Raw genomic sequence first — 17,404 nt, 5'->3', positions numbered from 1 at the left:
CTTGCACAGTAACATCTTTGAATTAGTGAATTCAAAATTGTTTACACATCATTTTTATATTCCCCTCCAAAACATTTCAGATGGACACGTACTTTTTATTCACTATGTAGTTGATGGACTGTATTTATAGTTTATAGTATGGCTCTTTGGCAGACTTTATAGTTTTATATATTTTTACTGATACTTAAAGACATTAAATATTTTACTGCTATTGATTAATTCCAAAAATACATTTAATGACTTTGGAAATACAAAAATAGTACCTAAACTTATCTAATCAATGGAAAGACTCAAATACCAAACAATGAACAACTCTATTTAATCTTCCACATCACTATTTCTTCACTCTCTTCAGGGACAAATTGCAGGTGCAAAGCCTTCCAGTGCTATCATTTGCATAGTCTACATCTATTCTCTTTCAGGGCTCTTAAGTCTTACTGATCACCTTTAGATCAAAAGCCAACATTGAGACTATGTCTGCCCTTTGAAGATCAAAGGCTTCTTTGAAAATTAATGCTGTAATAGGGCTATCCTATGAAAATACAAAGGGGTTTCAGTCAGGGTTCTTCACTTTTTGGGGAATTTTAGGAATGCTGGGATATGCACAATAGGGAAGTTGTATTTGGATTGGACGGTTATCAGGGATGGGTTTTCATTGGCTGGCTACATAAAACATGAATCATGGGAATATAATAATTTCTAGACCCGCGAGTGTAACCTGTATGTCCAAAACAGATTATTCGGAAGGTTTCATCAATTTTCATGTCAAAGCAAGAACTTATGATGAAAAGAATTTGGTAGCAGGTCCAAGAGTTTCTGAGCATTAACTTCTATGAAGGAGTGAATTTAGAGTTATTCACATGTTATGGTATTTTTTTCCTCCCTTACATTTCATAAAGAAGATATTGTACTTTTTATTCACTATATATTTGATGGCCTGCATTTATAGTTTATAGTATGGCTCTTTGGCAGACTCACAAATATATTAGATTATTAATTTTGTTACATCACTTACACTGTTGATTACACCTAAAAAAGTTGTATATAATTGGACCTGTTACTTGGTCTGGCTACATTATTCTCTGATGATGGCTAACTTTTACATTAGACAGCACTTTAATGGAGTCATTTTATAGTTTTACATATTTTTACTGTTACTTAAAGACATTAAATATTTGACTGCTTTTGATTAATTTCACAAAATATATTTAATGACTTTGTTGCAACTACAAATATAACACCCAACCCTAACCCCTAACAAACCCCCCACACACACATTCTCAAGACAACCTGTACCTTCAAAGTTAACTTGTCTATTTAATGTAAAGACTCCAATACCCAACAATTAGCAACTCTATTAAATGTTCCACACACCTTTTTCTTTTCTCTCTTCAGGACCACAGGGGAGATGGGAAGTTTTCCAGTGTTTATATTTACATGGTCTCTCTGCATTGGTTTGTATGTCACTAGGATTATCTTTTGATCAAAGGCCAACATCAAAATTATACTTACCCTTTGAAGATTAAAGGCTTCTTTGAAAATTTTTGCTGTAATAGGGCTATCCTATGAAAATACATAGGGGTTTCAGTCAGGGTTCTTCACTTTTGTGGAATTTTGAGGAATGCTGGGATATGCACAATAGGGAAGTTATATTTGGATTGGACGGTTATCAGGGATGGGTTTCATTGGCTGGCTACATGACAAATGAATCATGGGAGTATAACAATTTCTAGACCCGCGAGTGTAACCTGTATGTCCAAAAAGGATTATTCGGAAGGTTTCAGTTAGTTTATATCTCAAGAAGTGGACCAGCATTGAGAATACACCTGCCCTTAAAAGATCAAAGGCTTGTTTGAAGATGTTAATTTTGACTTCTCAATTCTGTTGAGAATGCTGTGAAGTGGCTTACAGGGAAGTAAACCCCTAATTGGCTTGGTGTACGGGACAGGGTACACTGCCCCACACATTAGTGTATATAGGAGTGAGTAGTATATGTGTATGTGTGTGTATATATGTATATATATATAGATATCATGTGGATATGTACACATGTGTATGTGTATATGTATATGTGTGTATATATATATAAAAAATATATAGATATATATATGTATGACTTCATGACATTTCTTGGGGTCGTGCAGTGTATGGGACACAGGAAAATGCTTAGGAAATTGGGATTAGGATGGGGGTCCTGGGGGACTAAGGAGGCAGTACTTGTTCACAGCTGGCCAGGGTCCTTCCTGCACTTTGGGTGGCTGGGAAGGCAGCGCTCAGTCATGGCAGGTCCTGGTCATTCCTGAGGGCGGGGCACCCAGGGTTTCACTGGGTTTGAGTTGCTTCAAAGATGACAAAGGAATCATGGGATCTCAGAGCTTCAACCCTGCATGGCCAGGGTTAGGGCTAGAGCTACCTAGCAGTGTTAACAACTGGTCTGTGTTGGTCAAGGGGTAAGTATGTGGCCCCCCCAGGTTCCGACTCTAGGAATAGCATGTGGGGTGTGTGGTCCAGGGCGGCAGGACCTTAATCGTGGCCCAGTCTTCCATGAGGGATAGCCTCACCAATGCAACAGCCCATACTGCACTACATACACTACCCCCCCCCCCAAAAAAAAACTCCTGGATTCCACAGCAGACTTGCCTCCATGGGAATCCTACGTCATCACTGGAGATTTTAAAGCACTTAACAGGCCCTTAAATTCTCCACTCTGGACGGGTGTAACATCCAATGACTTCGAAACAAATCCTACAACCTAACTCTACGCCTTTATCCTGAACTTAGCCCCTTAAACAAGTAATAATTCTGCGCTGGATGCATACCAAATTGCCTTTACACATTTGAGTACATAGAGTATAACCCATCCCCTCTTAATCTAATCTCCATCTCTAAAGTGAATTTACCTAACCAACATAAGGGCTCCATTGCCCTCGTTATGGAAATCCATTTTATCCTTTGTTCTCTCCCTTTCTCTTCTTCTTCTTCTTATTTCTTCTACCTTTCTAATGGGGGGGGGGGTTGCATACAGGCCCTGCTGAGGGTGTCTAGTTATAATGGCCGAAACACCTGAGGATCCTGGGGTCCACTACTGACGTGTCCTAAAATTTACTTGGTTAACCCACCACTTTGGTTTGGATAGCCTCAGGATGCAGTCTCTGTTGGTTCATGGGTGTGTTTTGGTGTGCCACTCCCATTTTCAGATGTATAGTTATATAGTTTCGTCTGGGGGTTCTGCTTCTCCTGTTTTCTTTTCTGGTGTAAGTTGGCACACAGTGGGGGAACTCTGTAGTGACATTCGCCAGCCCGTGCCTTGCCTTTGGTTCTCCAATCCAAACTGTGTAGTCGTCGGACGTCACAGGGAGGGCCATTGAGATAACTTCATAACCCTAACTCAAACCCCCCTAACCCCCTAACCCAACCCTAACAATAGCCCCCTAGCAATTTCTTTTGAACGCATACCCCTGTCTGGGGAGCAGGGGGTGTTTTAGAATGACTGTTTGGTCATGGGCCAGCCTTTGGGACAGTGCATTGCCTTTGGCTCTCCACTCAAAACCGTGTAGTTGTCAAAGGTCACATGGAGGGCCATTGAGATAACTTGGGTTTCTTTAAAAGTTATTTAGTTAGTTAGTTGAGGAATAGTCAACAACTTACAGTGGACTTCCTAACCCTTTCCTTTCCACTGTTGCCAAGTGCTTGCTCATGGTGGGAAATGTTTTTGTTTTTTTTTGTAATATTGTAAGATCGTGCCCTTATTTTGTAAAGTACCTTGAGATAATGTATGTTATAATTTGGCACTATATAAATAAAATTGGACTGAATGGCATTGAAAAGTTGTTCCCACTCATTTCAAATGTGTTTTCTTTATGGTAAAAAAAAAAAAACATAATACATAACAGTAACTAATTGATGACAAGTTAAGTTGGTTTAATGGACACTTCTCTGCTCTCAAGCATGCATACTGTATCTTAGGTAGCTAGACACTATTAGTTGGTGAACACTGAAGATACAATTTATAATCCAAAATAAAATACTCACTCAAAGTAACAAGCCCACAGCTGATATAAAGATTTCCAGCAGACAGTATGGGTATCACTCAGGGCTCCTTGGTGGGACATACAGCATAGTAGGGTAGTGGTTCCACTGTTAATTCTAAGTCACTTTATTTCTGTAAATCTGGTCATTAAGATAGTGTGCAGTCCAAAACAATTCCTGGTCAGACATCAAGATACTGAGCGTGGAGTGAATATTAGCTGATCTTGAAAACAAGTCCTGGTCCAATGTCCATATATGAAATATCTTGAAATACTGTTAACTTTCAACAAAAACTTATAGACCCTGAAGAGATGGCCTAATCCCAGCTACTTATGTTGATATTACTGGATCTTACAAAGACATACAGGGAAAGTAATGACAACATGTATACATTTAAATCCACATGCATCTAAAATTAGATTTACACAAATATGCAGGCAGTACAGCCCTGTGCTGGTGTCTTAAAAAGTACAAAAGAGGAGGATATAAAGTAATGAAACACACATGATCTGCACATTTCTCCAGCATCACTATAGTTTGTTTATAAAGGCATATGTCAGGCCAAACCAGCCTCAAGACACATTTGATAGAAGTGACCCTGCAGGCGGATGAGCTGAGAGGGGGAGTCCATCTCTGCAATGCAACCTCGGTCCATCACAATGACCCTGAGGATACAAAAACAACGAGAGGCATGCGAGTCAGCCGGAGAGAAAATAAAAGTCAGAGAGATGAATCAGAAACAAGAGAGAGATGAGTGAGATGAGCCAGACAGAAACGTCAGAGAGACAATGAGGGATAAACGAGGTCTGTCTGCAATGGAGCCTTGGACAATCACAATGAAAAGACAGGTTATAATGGACTCAGTTAAACTCTATTACGAACTGTGACATCCGGAAACAAAAACTTGGAATCCAACGGCACAGAAACAAATAATATAAACCAAATACTTTGTTCGTACTAAACAACATCAGTCTCTGAGCTGATTTTGTTTACAATAGTTTTGATAGAGCTCAGTACACACAAGGATGCCTATTAACTTTAAAATGATTCACCGTATAAAATCAGAATCTGTGTCCAGTCTGATGTGTGAAAAAGCACGGAAGGTCAATTGATTTAAATCCATGAAATCCTTTACAGATTATTACAGTGCTGAAGTTACCTGCTGCTGTACATATTGCAGATATTTCATGAATAGACGGGACAGGGACTTTATATTATGTGGTCTAGGCAGGAAATTAACAAATAAATCCAATTGAGAACAAAAGATAGATAACCACCCCAAATCAATGACATGACAGCTGTATCTTTGATTCTGCTGACATTACACCAGGGTCCTGTAATACGAAGCAAGTTCAGCATATCTAGGAAATCTTTTCTTTTTCTGGCTTCACAGAGCAAAACAACCATTAAACGGCCGCTAAACGGTCACATGACTGTGGCAATCAAATCAGTAAGTCGACCCAGGTTTTCCTGAGCGCCTTCACGAGAGGGGCTCCGTTTACAGCATATGACCAACCACAAACATGGACACATCTACTGGCAGCAGAACAGCATATATTACAAACAAAGAGCAAACTATAATATTAGACAAATATGAAGATGTTAACACATAATCCAGGCTAAAAGTAATAGCTGCAGCTGCCAAATGCAGGTAGGACAGCTGTCAAAAAAAATCACAGACTGTAAGAATGCACAGGTTAATAGGCCTAGAATATCACTGCCCCATCATTAAGACACAAGTAGATCGGACTATAATTATGTGTGTGTATTCCTTTAAATTAATGTGTTGCTTAGATGTCTTCTTATGGTGTGTATGACTGTTTTAGCCTTATTCTTTCAGGTGCAGCCCCGTTGCTGTCAAATGGACTTGGGAGCATATCAAAAATACATATGAAAACATAATTCAAAGCGGTAAGTAGGCTGCCTTTCATATCTTATAACTACAACAAGTACATGGCTTTAGTGCTACAATCAGTCTCTGTTGTAGGATGATATCGGGAGACAAAAGCACAATGAATTGGCTTTGACATTGCCTGCAGCTAACAGGGAAAAAAAATTTAAAAAGAAGACAGGAGGGGGCCCTCTTAAGAGACCCTCTAACGATCCGCGCACTGAGGTCCACAGGCTCTTCTACGTATGGTGATGCTATTTTCCAAGAGATTTGATTGGTCAGTAGAGCTTTTATACCTGTTGATCTGTTATCTCAAACATAACCTGCTCCGGGGAAGGTTAGGTGTGCAGCATAAGTTACCATGGTGATGTACCCCGGTAACAAATGAACCATCTTCGTAACCCTAAAATCCAGGGGTTAAACCTGAAGTTACCTCGTTAACCATAGATTCTGCTTTGTAGCACAGGCCTCAGAGCAGTACAGGTGATACCTGGTGTAGTCCATGATGGTGTTCAGGCGGTGAGCTATGGTTAGGACTGTACAGTCATCAAACTGGGTACGAATGGTGGACTGGATCAGCTGGTCTGTCTTCAGGTCCACAGCTGCTGTGGCTTCATCCAGAACCAGGATCCTGGTCTTCCTCAGAAGTGCTCTGGCCAAACAAAGCAGCTGTCGCTGACCAAGACTGCAGACAAACACATCAGAGCTTCATGACATCTGACCTCTAATTTTCACTTACTTTTAACCTTAATCTTCTTTACAATGTTTCATAGCATCGTCAATATATCTGCTCTGCAAGCTTCATGACATCTCATCCACCTGCTGATCAGCTCCTTCTGCCTGATAACTAACTGTACTCTCACTGCACACCTTTGGTCATCAGTGTGTTTCCACCTACTAATTCTGTCAATATACCTGACAACATCATGTGCTGCAACATGTGGTGTGATGTACAGTCAGTTGCTGTGTGAGTGAATCATCAAAATTATAAAGTTATGTTCACACATGCCTTTTTTTATAAATCTCAGTCTCTGAGGAACTGTGATGATTCTCATTTCCACTTCAACAGTTGCTGATAAATGGATAGACCTTTAATCAATCATTTTTATATAGCAGTTGTTCTGTCAACTCCTTCTTCTGTCAAAAAAAAGAACAAAGTTGAATTGTAGCAGCAAAGTTCCAAAATTACACCAGATCAGTAGTCGTTATACTATTTACAGCTGTATTTATTTACAGCACTGTATCATAAATTCATCACACATCAGCTGTGAATCATTATCAGCACTATCATTTTTATTTAACTTAAAGGTTTTAGATTTTATTAGGGTTTTATTAAAAAGTATTATAAAGTTAATGATATCTCCAGAGGGAGCTGTGTGAAGTCTGATACATGTCCAGAAGTCATGTTGTGGTGGTTTTGTGTTAGTGTTATACATCGCCCCCTGGTGTTGTGTTAGTGTTATACATCGCCCCCTGGTGTTGTGTTAGTGTTATACTTCGCCCCCTGGGGTTGATCAAGTAAATGTTGTCCAATTGTGTTGTAGGTGGGTCTACCTGAGGTTCTCTCCTCCTTCACAGCACTGATGGTTCAGTTTTTGTGGCAGTGCTGACACAAAGCTGCTGAGGTGAGCAAGTTCCAGGACTTTCCAAAGATCTTCATCTGAACAGGTATCAAAGGGGTCAAGGTTCATCCTCAGAGAGCCAGAAAAAAGCAGTGGTTCCTGGAAATGAAAGGTCAGAAGTCACTTTAAAGCTTTTACTGTTACACAAAACAACAGGCCAAGTCACCACTCAGCTGGACACCTGGCCACAGCATTCACGTGTCCATCAGCCATGATAGTGAAAGTAACACTGTGCCAAAACTATTTATTCTACCATTTCACAGTAAGGCAGCTTTAGTACATACAATTTACGTATGTCACAATATGTTAGAAGTTATTCATGTTAAATCACATTAAAATATTGCATTCATGGATACATGCTGGGAGTTGGATGACAAATTTTTTTTATGGTGTCTATTCATTCAGTGAAATTTGTTTATTTAGTGAGGAAAACATTAGTCTTCCCTGTTGACATTTATGTTGTTACCTACTGCATATGCTCCTTAGTATCTTTCTGTCTGTGTGAAAAACTCACTGCATACTATAATAACTGTTTAAAGGACTCAATGTATACTCTTGTAACCGTGTAAAGTACTCACTGCATACTGTAATTGTGGAAAGTAATCATTGTATACTGTACTGCCAGTGTGAAGTACTCACTGCATATTGTACTAATTGTGTTAAGGGTTTGGTTCTGACCTGAGGAATGATGGTGATTCTGGATCTAAGATCATGAAGGCCAATCTTAGCGATGTTGATCCCGTCGATAAAGATTCGTCCCTTTGCTGCCTCCAGAATCCTGAAGAGTCCCAAAGCAAGAGAAGATTTTCCGGCTCCCGTTCTTCCAACGATCCCCACCTAACAATTCATAAACTTTATCAATAAATATTCAAAGGATACAAGTATTATTTATAATACATCATAAGGTCATAAATTAAGTCATGAAATTTTAACTGGCAACAGATAAAGTATTCATTTTAATACTTTTCCTTTTTGTTCTTAACTCTGTTTATTTTTTTAAGTTTTTCTGACTCTAATCTTTGCTGACCTTCTCTTTGTTCTGGACGTTGATGGAGATGTCCTTTAAGGCCCAGTCCAGACCTTTACGGTACTGCAGTCCATAATCCTCAAACTGGATGGTTCCTGTGGTAGGCCAGGCAGCAGGCAGCAAACTGCCCTTGACGGTCCATGCTGCCTGGGGAGACACATCAAGTCAGGAGGGCTGGATGATGAACACCCACAGCTGCATAATCAAAGTTCAGTAACAACATGAAACAAATCAGGAAAAAAAAATTAAAAAGACTGTGAGAATATAAAAGAAACAGTATGACAATAACAGAATATATTCCTCCAATTTTAGCCCAATAAACACACAGTTACAAGCTTCTGGGGCCTCATTTATCAAAGATGCAAAGAAAAGCTTCTAAGAGTGTGTGTAGGAAATCACTGTACAAACAAGAAAATTAGTATTTATCAAATGCACAACTTCACGCAGTGAACAATGACAAATCTCATCTGTTCATACACATACAGCCTAATTTACATACAGAAATGCCAAACATTGACAACCACGGCCCTCTAGTAGTCTTAATGTGTAGAGTTACTTGTTGTGGACAAAAGTAGCAAAAAAGAAAAAGAAATATCAAAAACATCACAGGCAACAAAGTTACAATAGTATAGCATTAAAAAAAGATCCCGTCGTGTCCTCAGAGCTGGCAGGTAGGAAAGATACCTAGCATACACCACACATAAGGTCTCATTTGTCATGTGTTCCAGCATTCTTACAGGCAGTTCTGTGTTTCGCATTGTGTTCTACAATGTTTCCACTACTTCAAAACTTTATTAGTTGCCATATAAGTGGTTAGTACTTTGGAATGTGGTGATCGCAAGTGATGTTGTGTGCACAAATCCTCATGAGCTCCTCACCATATCAATGCATGTGCGCGTAAGAATTGAAGTTGCGCCTGCTGTCACCACACCACACCACACCACACCACACCACACCACACTACAGAATACTGCCAAACTATGCTCCAATATCGTCTTGTACAGTATCTTAGAAACCAAGCCATTCAACAGAGCTGGTTACTGTTTGTTGCTTCCACAGTGTTTTGTCCAAAGGTAAATAAAGATACAGTGTGCAGACAGGTGATTGACAGATTATTCACTCTACTTGGTGGTCAAATAAAAGATTTGCAGAACACAAAATAGATATTTGGCACAGTACCACTTCAATGCAATTCACAGATCACAAATTAGTTTTAATTTTCTCTTTAATTGTTTAATTCTTTTAACAGTTTAAGCATAACAAAAAATAAATAATAAACAGCTGCCTACTAAATTAAGAATGAAATGACAATGAAACATAAGAGTTCATTGTTAATGCAGACTGATTACAACTGAATGTTAGTGACAGAACTGCCACATCAGCTCACTGCTGCATTACTACAGAAACAAGACAAAATAGAGGCATTAATGGCATCATGTACTCTGACAGATGTGCTGACCTTATTTTCTAAATAAAAATGGAGATGCAGGGACAATAGTTGACATCATTTCCATTATTACATGCTTTACAGTAGAGATGGTTTGTGTCTTTGTAATTTAGGTTTGTCCGTGATTATACCTGTCTACCACTACGAAGCTGTTGGTACACCTGGTCAGCACATTTTCAAGCACAAGAATAAACTGATAAATTGGATTCTGTTCTCAGAAGTCATCGTATGCATGGCTTAAGCACAAAACTTTGCATACACACGGTCAATAAATGAGGCCCGTGGTCTACTACACACTGGTCTCAGAGATGTTACTGGACTGTTAGCCACAGATTACAGTGTCCACATGAACCCAGTCCTTTTGTAAAGCGGCTAACCTCTTTGGGTGTGGTTTCGTACTCTTTCACTCGCTCCACCGACACAATGTTGTTCTCGACATCAGTCCAAGATCGAACGATCCAGCTTAGGATTCCAGTCACCTGCAAAACCACAAACATGAATGCCACCATCATCCATCTGAATCTTTGTTTTATTTGTCTGTCTTTCAGGTGACACAGGAGTAAAAGTTCCCGCCCACCACTGCAAAGATCCGAGCTTTCAGTCAAGGCATTGGTACCTTGTACTCAGTCCTGTATTTTTTTATTTGTATAACACAACTTGTTGCTGTGAAGCCAGCGAGGGATCATGTCCATGTTGTTAAACCAGTGACTACTTCATGTTGGTTCGTGCCAAAAACTAATTTTGCATGATCTGTCACACCTGCTCTGAGACAGTTATATGTTTTTTAGACAAGAAAAGTCCCAACCAGGTGTGCAGAGTCTCCCTAAGACTGATAAATATTAATAGATTAGATCTGTATTGTTTCATATGACAGTTTTGCCTTTATATGCTGCAGACATTTAGTATCTTGAGATTTTGTGTCACCCAGCAGATGTCCAGTGTCAGATATATTTTCAGACATTTTGACGGCAAACAGTATATATACTGAACTATTTTTTTGTTCATTCCATTTTTTGGTTTTGTCTTTTAACTTGCGGCTGCTGTCATAAGTGTTGGTCTAGATCACATCACACAGCCTACTTTAAATTTCTCAAAGCTGGGAAACCCTCGCCACATTTATGAAGAGATTATATGACCTGACACCACCAATTACACTACAGATACCAGATTAAAAAAGACCATCTTCAGCGCAAAGTTAGCTGCTGCATTAACTAGTTCACAGAAAGCACAACTAGCACAACTAGCTCACTGTGTATTGCAGTCTTGCTGTTTCTATTGTGAAAAATTGCAAAAGCACCATTAAATTACCAGTAAGCTATACTTAATAACATAAGTTATTAACATTATTTGCAGTTGCCACAAAATCACAAAACTTGCTGGTGTTTGCTTTGTCGGTCTGGACGCTGATTTATAGATAAATTAAAACTTTTCACTCAACTTGGTAATATGTAATATACGTTTTATTGATAATACCATTGGGAATCATCAGCTTATTACACAATGATATGTAAATGTCATAGAAAAACTTGAGTGTGTGTAAGTTAAAAGACAAAATTACTGAGTCGGAGCACTTCCCTGTCGCTGAAATGCATTAGGTCAATTGAGAAAGAACAGTTTTCTTCGAAACGCAGAAAATGTTCCTATATAAGCATTTCCCTATGTATTCTCTACCTGAGCTGCACAAACATTCTGTAAATGAAAAACTCATCTATAAATACCCTCTGAACCATTTCATGATTTCCTGGTTTATGAACAGTTGATTTACCAGAGGCACAAACTTTTTTTAACCTGGAGAGAGTGTGAAACTGCCAATCCCACAATGCCCGGACTCAGTTCATCCCGACCTCGCACCGACAAGATGGCAGCAGCCAAAACCAGCAGATTCCCCAAAAACTCCAGATTCACTGCCAGCCACCTGACATAAAACAAATATAATTAAAACAATTTAAATATCTTTAAAATATCAAAACATAAGAATTATCTTATAGCTAAATATGTAAGTATTCAGTAGAGAAAACCCTAACACGTAATAAAGTGTATTTTACATAGCTTGAATGAACCTGGTAGCGACAAAGCGAGGGAAGTAAGCTTCCTGGTTGTTGTCGATGCGACTGTCTGCTTGAAGTACGAAGCGCTGCCGTTCACCAAAGGCTCGGATCACGGCGGCACCCTGCAACGTTTCATTGAAGTGGCTGTAGATTGGCGAGCGGCTTACGGCCTCTAGTCGACGCAGCTGACACGACGACGCCACGTAGAAACTCTGGAGACCAAAAACACAGAAAGTAATCATTTATAAATACACTTCGAGCTCAGAGATGATACTGTTCAAGGGATCATACCTGTATGAGGATGTAGACGCAGGTAAGGGGGAGGAGTACCAGCCCTGTGAAGGGTGTCGCCAACAACACAATGATGCAGACCTCCAGCAGCTTGAACAGGTAGCCCAGCATCATCTTCAGCCCGTCAGGAATCATGCAGTCGATGGCGTCAATATCTTTGGAGAAGCGGTTCAGGAGGTTTCCGCTGGGCGTAACCTCGAAAAAGGACATGGATGAGTGCAGCACACTGTGGAGAAGATCAGCATGAAGTTGACGTGATGTGCACGTGATAAATCCCACCCAGAGCAATGGCAAGTGTCGTCCCAAACATGGCCATCCCTGCAACACAGACAATTAAGTCACCAGGAGACCACAAGCTGGTTTTAGTCACACAGTTTTGGATGAAATCTAGCACTTGCTCCTACATGTTTGAATGCACTTAATGTAAATCACTTTGGACAAACGCATACGAAAAATGAATGTAATGTAGTCACAGAGCTGATAGACGTGTTAACAGTTTATCAGAGACATTTTACTGACAGAATGAAACATAAGAATTATCTTATAGCTAAATATGTAAGTATTCAGTAGAGCAAACCCTAACACGTAATAAAGTGTATTTTACATAGCTTGAATGAACCTGGTAGCGACAAAGCGAGGGAAGTAAGCTTCCTGGTTGTTGTCGATGCGACTGTCTGCTTGAAGTACGAAGCGCTGCCGTTCACCAAAGGCTCGGATCACGGCGGCACCCTGCAACGTTTCATTGAAGTGGCTGTAGATTGGCGAGCGACTTACGGCCTCTAGTCGACGCAGCTGACACGAGGACGCCACGTAGAAACTCTGGAGACCAAAAACACAGAAAGTAATCATTTATAAATACACTTCGAGCTCAGAGATGATACTGTTCAAGGGATCATACCTGTATGAGGATGTAGACGCAGGTAAGGGGGAGGAGTACCAGCCCTGTGAAGGGTGTCGCCAACAACACAATGATGCAGACCTCCAGCAGCTTGAACAGGTAGCCCAGCATCATCTTCAGCCCGTCAGGAATCATGCAGTCGATGGCGTCAATATCTTTGGAGAAGCGGTTCAGGAGGTTTCCGCTGGGCGTAACCTCGAAAAAGGACATGGATGAGTGCAGCACACTGTGGAGAAGATCAGCATGAAGTTGACGTGATGCTAAAATCCCACCCAGAGCAATGGCAAGTGTCGTCCCAAACATGGCCATCCCTGCAACACAGACAATTAAGTCACCAGGAGACCACAAGCTGGTTTTAGTCACACAGTTTTGGATGAAATCTAGCACTTGCTCCTACATGTTTGAATGCACTTAATGTAAATCACTTTGGACAAACGCATACGAAAAATGAATGTAATGTAGTCACAGAGCTGATAGACGTGTTAACAGTTTATCAGAGACATTTTACTGACAGAATGAAACATGAAACGTATTTACTGGGATAAAGTTATCTCTCTATCTATCAACCCACCCTGAGTGAAGCCTAGCAGTGCAAACACACTCATTTTCAGCTCATGGTTGCTCTGAGTGCCATTGACAAGTGTCTCGTCTGCCCAAAGGCTCAGCCAATAGTTGTAGGCCAACGATGTGGCCTGCTGGAAGGCACAGAGGAAGATGATGGTCATGATGAAGGTCAGGCCGATAGTCCTGAAGTACTCTTTGTACATCTGCAGCTTCACCTGACAACAGAAGAAGAACTCTGTTGAAAATCACAAACCCCCATTTGATCACTGAATCTTAGAGAAAAGACAAATGAGAAAAACAAAACTTAATTCAGTCCAGAGTTTGTTTCCTCAGTTTCATTCTTTTGTTTAGTTTGTCAGTTTGGTTCTTTAGCTTTGTTTTTCAGGTTCATTCTTTGGCTTACTTCTTCAGTTTAGTTCTTAAATTTATTCTCACTGCAGTTTTGTTATTCAATTGTAAATCCATGTATATGCTGCTGCCCTGACTAAATCTGTCTTTTAATTGATATTTAGGTTTTGATTGATGCTGATGAAGAGAAGGACCCACCCTCCCTGTCTGAGCCTTGTCGACCTCTGTCAGTTTACCAGCATCCAAAGCATCCAAATCCTGATCAACAGCCTCCATCACCTGAACACTGGCACTGCTCATATCACAACTGGAACACACACACATAAAAAAACGCCAAAACATAAACACACACAGAGAAACATAAACACAGTCAGAAACATACACACACAAAGAAACATATCTGTGTGCCTTGTCTTTTAGACCCTATTCCAACAAGGCGGTTCGATAACACTTCCTTTTAGAGCTGATCAGGTGATATTCTTTGCGAACCACAATCTTCTTAAACCTTACATCTCAAACGGCGCTCATCGTGGATTTGCACTTGTATTGTTACAAACTGAATTGTCCTGCATTTTTTGCCAATGGAAGCTTGGAGAGAATGGAGATACTGAACACATCAGCTAAACAACAGTGTGCCGATCCATCCGAAAAGTTTGCCTCGCACTGAAGCACTTTCTGTACATTTTCATTGTTTTCCTGGGACATAAAACAGTAAGGGTTATCAAAGAGGGATTTTACAGAATAACAGGTTGGTTAGTCATCTGTAAAGATCTATTAGGAAGGTTTAGCTACTGAGCTGTTTTAACTGTGAATGATCATTATCTAACATTTCAGGATTTCCAAATGTAATTGGCTGTGTGGATGAAACACAGATTCCTATTTAAGCTCCAGGTGTGAACAAAGGAGATTACGTGAATAGGAAATCTTTTAACAGCATCAATGTGTAGGTAATGGCAAAGATTTAAGTGTCTACATCAAATCTTCATATCAGATAGTAATGTAACTCATTCTCTATTGTCAAGGTAATATGTGATGCCACCCACATCAACACAAATATGGAAATCAAATGGCCAGGGTCTGCAAATGATTCAAGATTGTTTCATTCATCCTTGTACAACAAGTTTGAACAGGGTAAGTTACCTTTCAAATAGCGCTTGATGCTTCAATTCTTACTTTTGCGTTAAGTGTACAAACTATGGCTACTTTTGTCATTTGATTATACGACAATATGATGGTATCCTCCTTAGGGACAGAGGCTACCCCTTTCTGCATTTTCTAATGAACTACTGAACCCTTACCCTGACCCCGAGCCTAGAGCACAACCGGGCCCACTATAGGACAAGAGCCAGGGTGGAGACCTTTGGCATCCTCGAGTTCCAGTTTCCGTGCCTGTGTGGGCTAGGGGTCACTCCAGAGAGGGTATGTGTCATCTTTATGCATTGTGGTAATTGTGGTGTTACACAATATTGCCTCAATAAGAGTAGAGACATGCTCTCCTGCAATAGTAGAACAAGATGATGCAGTGCCCTGCCACCTTCCTGTGAGGGACACGATTTGATACAAACAACTTCAACTAAGTGCAACATCACCATAACAAGCAGTTTTTTTTAAATTATTTTTTTTTTTTCATACATGCTCCATTAATACTGCATTAATACTACATTAATACTGCAGTATGTCTGCAGATTTCTCATTTCCTCTTAATGTCGTGCAAATAAAAATGAAAGGAAGTGCTTTAATTAATTAACATCATGTAAAACCAATGGAAAAATAAAATAATTCTATTAACCCACCCTTAACCTGTGCTTCAGTATTTTGAATGTGGTTCATTTGGAGATCTCATTTTTTTTTTATTTTCTTCTCCAGAGGGACTTTATTTAGATCTTTTATGATTTCAACTAGACACATGGGTGATAGAGACATACAAAAAAAACTATGCTTACTATGCTAAGATGTTCTCTGGAGTTGAATGGGGATTCCTTCACAGGAGAAGGGAAAAAACCAGCCATGGTCTTACAGAACAAACTCAAGCAATATTTTTATCTGTGGCCAAATAATTTGAAGTTAACCCTCTCAGAATTTAAGTTACTTGAAACCTATGCATCAGGCAAAATCTGTTAAAAATGAGACACTTACTTATGGAGGAACGTTTAGAAGATTGAGGACTCCTTCAGTCACTGGACATTAAAGGTGATTAAATGCAAAAGTGTTAATCAACCATCAGCTTTATTCAATATGATAAACCTACAATTTATATAGGTGCTTGTAGCCTCGGGAGTAGTTGGTTCTGATGAGCTACCCCCCCAATGCCATCCATAAATGACCTTTCTGAATTCTAGGTGAATGCAAGCTCTTTCGCCGGGTTGAAAAGTGGTGGTGGGGGCCCTACACTTGTTTTACGAGCCTCCACCTTCTTCCTGCTGGCTACAAAGTGAAACTCAACTATAATGCCTAGGCCTACATTTTGTAATTAAGGAAAAAATTTAGCTATAAAGCAAATACAATATTACCTGACAATAATTTTTTTGTACTTGACTGTTACCTGCTGCCAAGTACATTTCACACCGCCGGGGTTACATCTGATTCAAAAACATAAAATGCATTCAGTATTATTGTGTACAAAGGATGCAAAATTACATCCAAATTCTCAAAAATTACAGTAAATATTGAATGCAATATAAGTAACTTAATCTTATGCATGAACTCTGTCAGCAATTTTTGGCCATATCATCTCCCTTTCCTTTGCTGATGTCGCCATATTACTTCTCTTCCAGATTATTTGCTGATAGTCTTGGCACGCCATCATGACTACTTCTTGCTCTGCTGCTGTGAAAAAGGTTGCACACCGTTTCTCTCTGTCAAGTCATGTCAAGTCAATTTTATTCAAATAGCACCAGTTGATAACATAAGTTATCTCAGGGCACTTTTCAAATAGAGCAGGTCTAGACCGTACTCTTTATAATAATATCTGTCAGAATCCATCCTTTATCATCATATTTATTTATCATCATCATCTTCGCTGTTCGACTGATGATGGCTTTTAAAGTTCGACACAAATGTGCACAATTCAGACTCAGCCTATCTGAGGCTGAGTGAACTTCGTCTCTGGAATGGGAATCTGTTCTGGAACCAAAAATTCAGCAGGTGTAGCATTTTGCCAACTCAAGTCAGAATTCGCGTTTACAGTTTTTCAAACTTCTTTCTGGAACACACTTTTGATCAGAGTCAGTCTGCTGATC

At 39.7% G+C, this 17,404-nt stretch overlaps 1 protein-coding gene across 1 annotated transcript in view; it reads right to left on the bottom strand.

Annotated features, from left to right (window-relative positions):
• Window positions 1–3,920: 3,920 nt before the first annotated feature.
• Window positions 3,921–17,404, bottom strand: part of LOC120806736 (multidrug resistance-associated protein 1-like) — a 33,506-nt gene continuing 20,022 nt past the window's right edge. The window contains exons 20-32 of the mRNA XM_040158118.1: window positions 14,364–14,472; window positions 13,825–14,032; window positions 13,254–13,564; window positions 12,986–13,174; window positions 12,356–12,673; window positions 12,077–12,276; window positions 11,805–11,931; window positions 10,394–10,495; window positions 8,570–8,716; window positions 8,221–8,379; window positions 7,475–7,641; window positions 6,411–6,605; window positions 3,921–4,694 (exon numbers count right to left, since the gene is read on the bottom strand). Of these exons, the coding sequence (XP_040014052.1) occupies window positions 4,586–4,694; window positions 6,411–6,605; window positions 7,475–7,641; window positions 8,221–8,379; window positions 8,570–8,716; window positions 10,394–10,495; window positions 11,805–11,931; window positions 12,077–12,276; window positions 12,356–12,673; window positions 12,986–13,174; window positions 13,254–13,564; window positions 13,825–14,032; window positions 14,364–14,472 (2,341 nt within the window). The 3' untranslated portion in view covers window positions 3,921–4,585. The remainder of the gene's footprint in view (window positions 4,695–6,410; window positions 6,606–7,474; window positions 7,642–8,220; window positions 8,380–8,569; window positions 8,717–10,393; window positions 10,496–11,804; window positions 11,932–12,076; window positions 12,277–12,355; window positions 12,674–12,985; window positions 13,175–13,253; window positions 13,565–13,824; window positions 14,033–14,363; window positions 14,473–17,404) is intronic.

Source organism: Xiphias gladius, chromosome 20 (genome assembly GCF_016859285.1).
Source record: "Xiphias gladius isolate SHS-SW01 ecotype Sanya breed wild chromosome 20, ASM1685928v1, whole genome shotgun sequence".
Lineage (NCBI taxonomy): Eukaryota > Metazoa > Chordata > Actinopteri > Istiophoriformes > Xiphiidae > Xiphias > Xiphias gladius.
The sequence above is the reverse complement of the archived record's forward strand: the minus strand, read 5'-3'. Positions and strand labels throughout refer to the sequence as shown.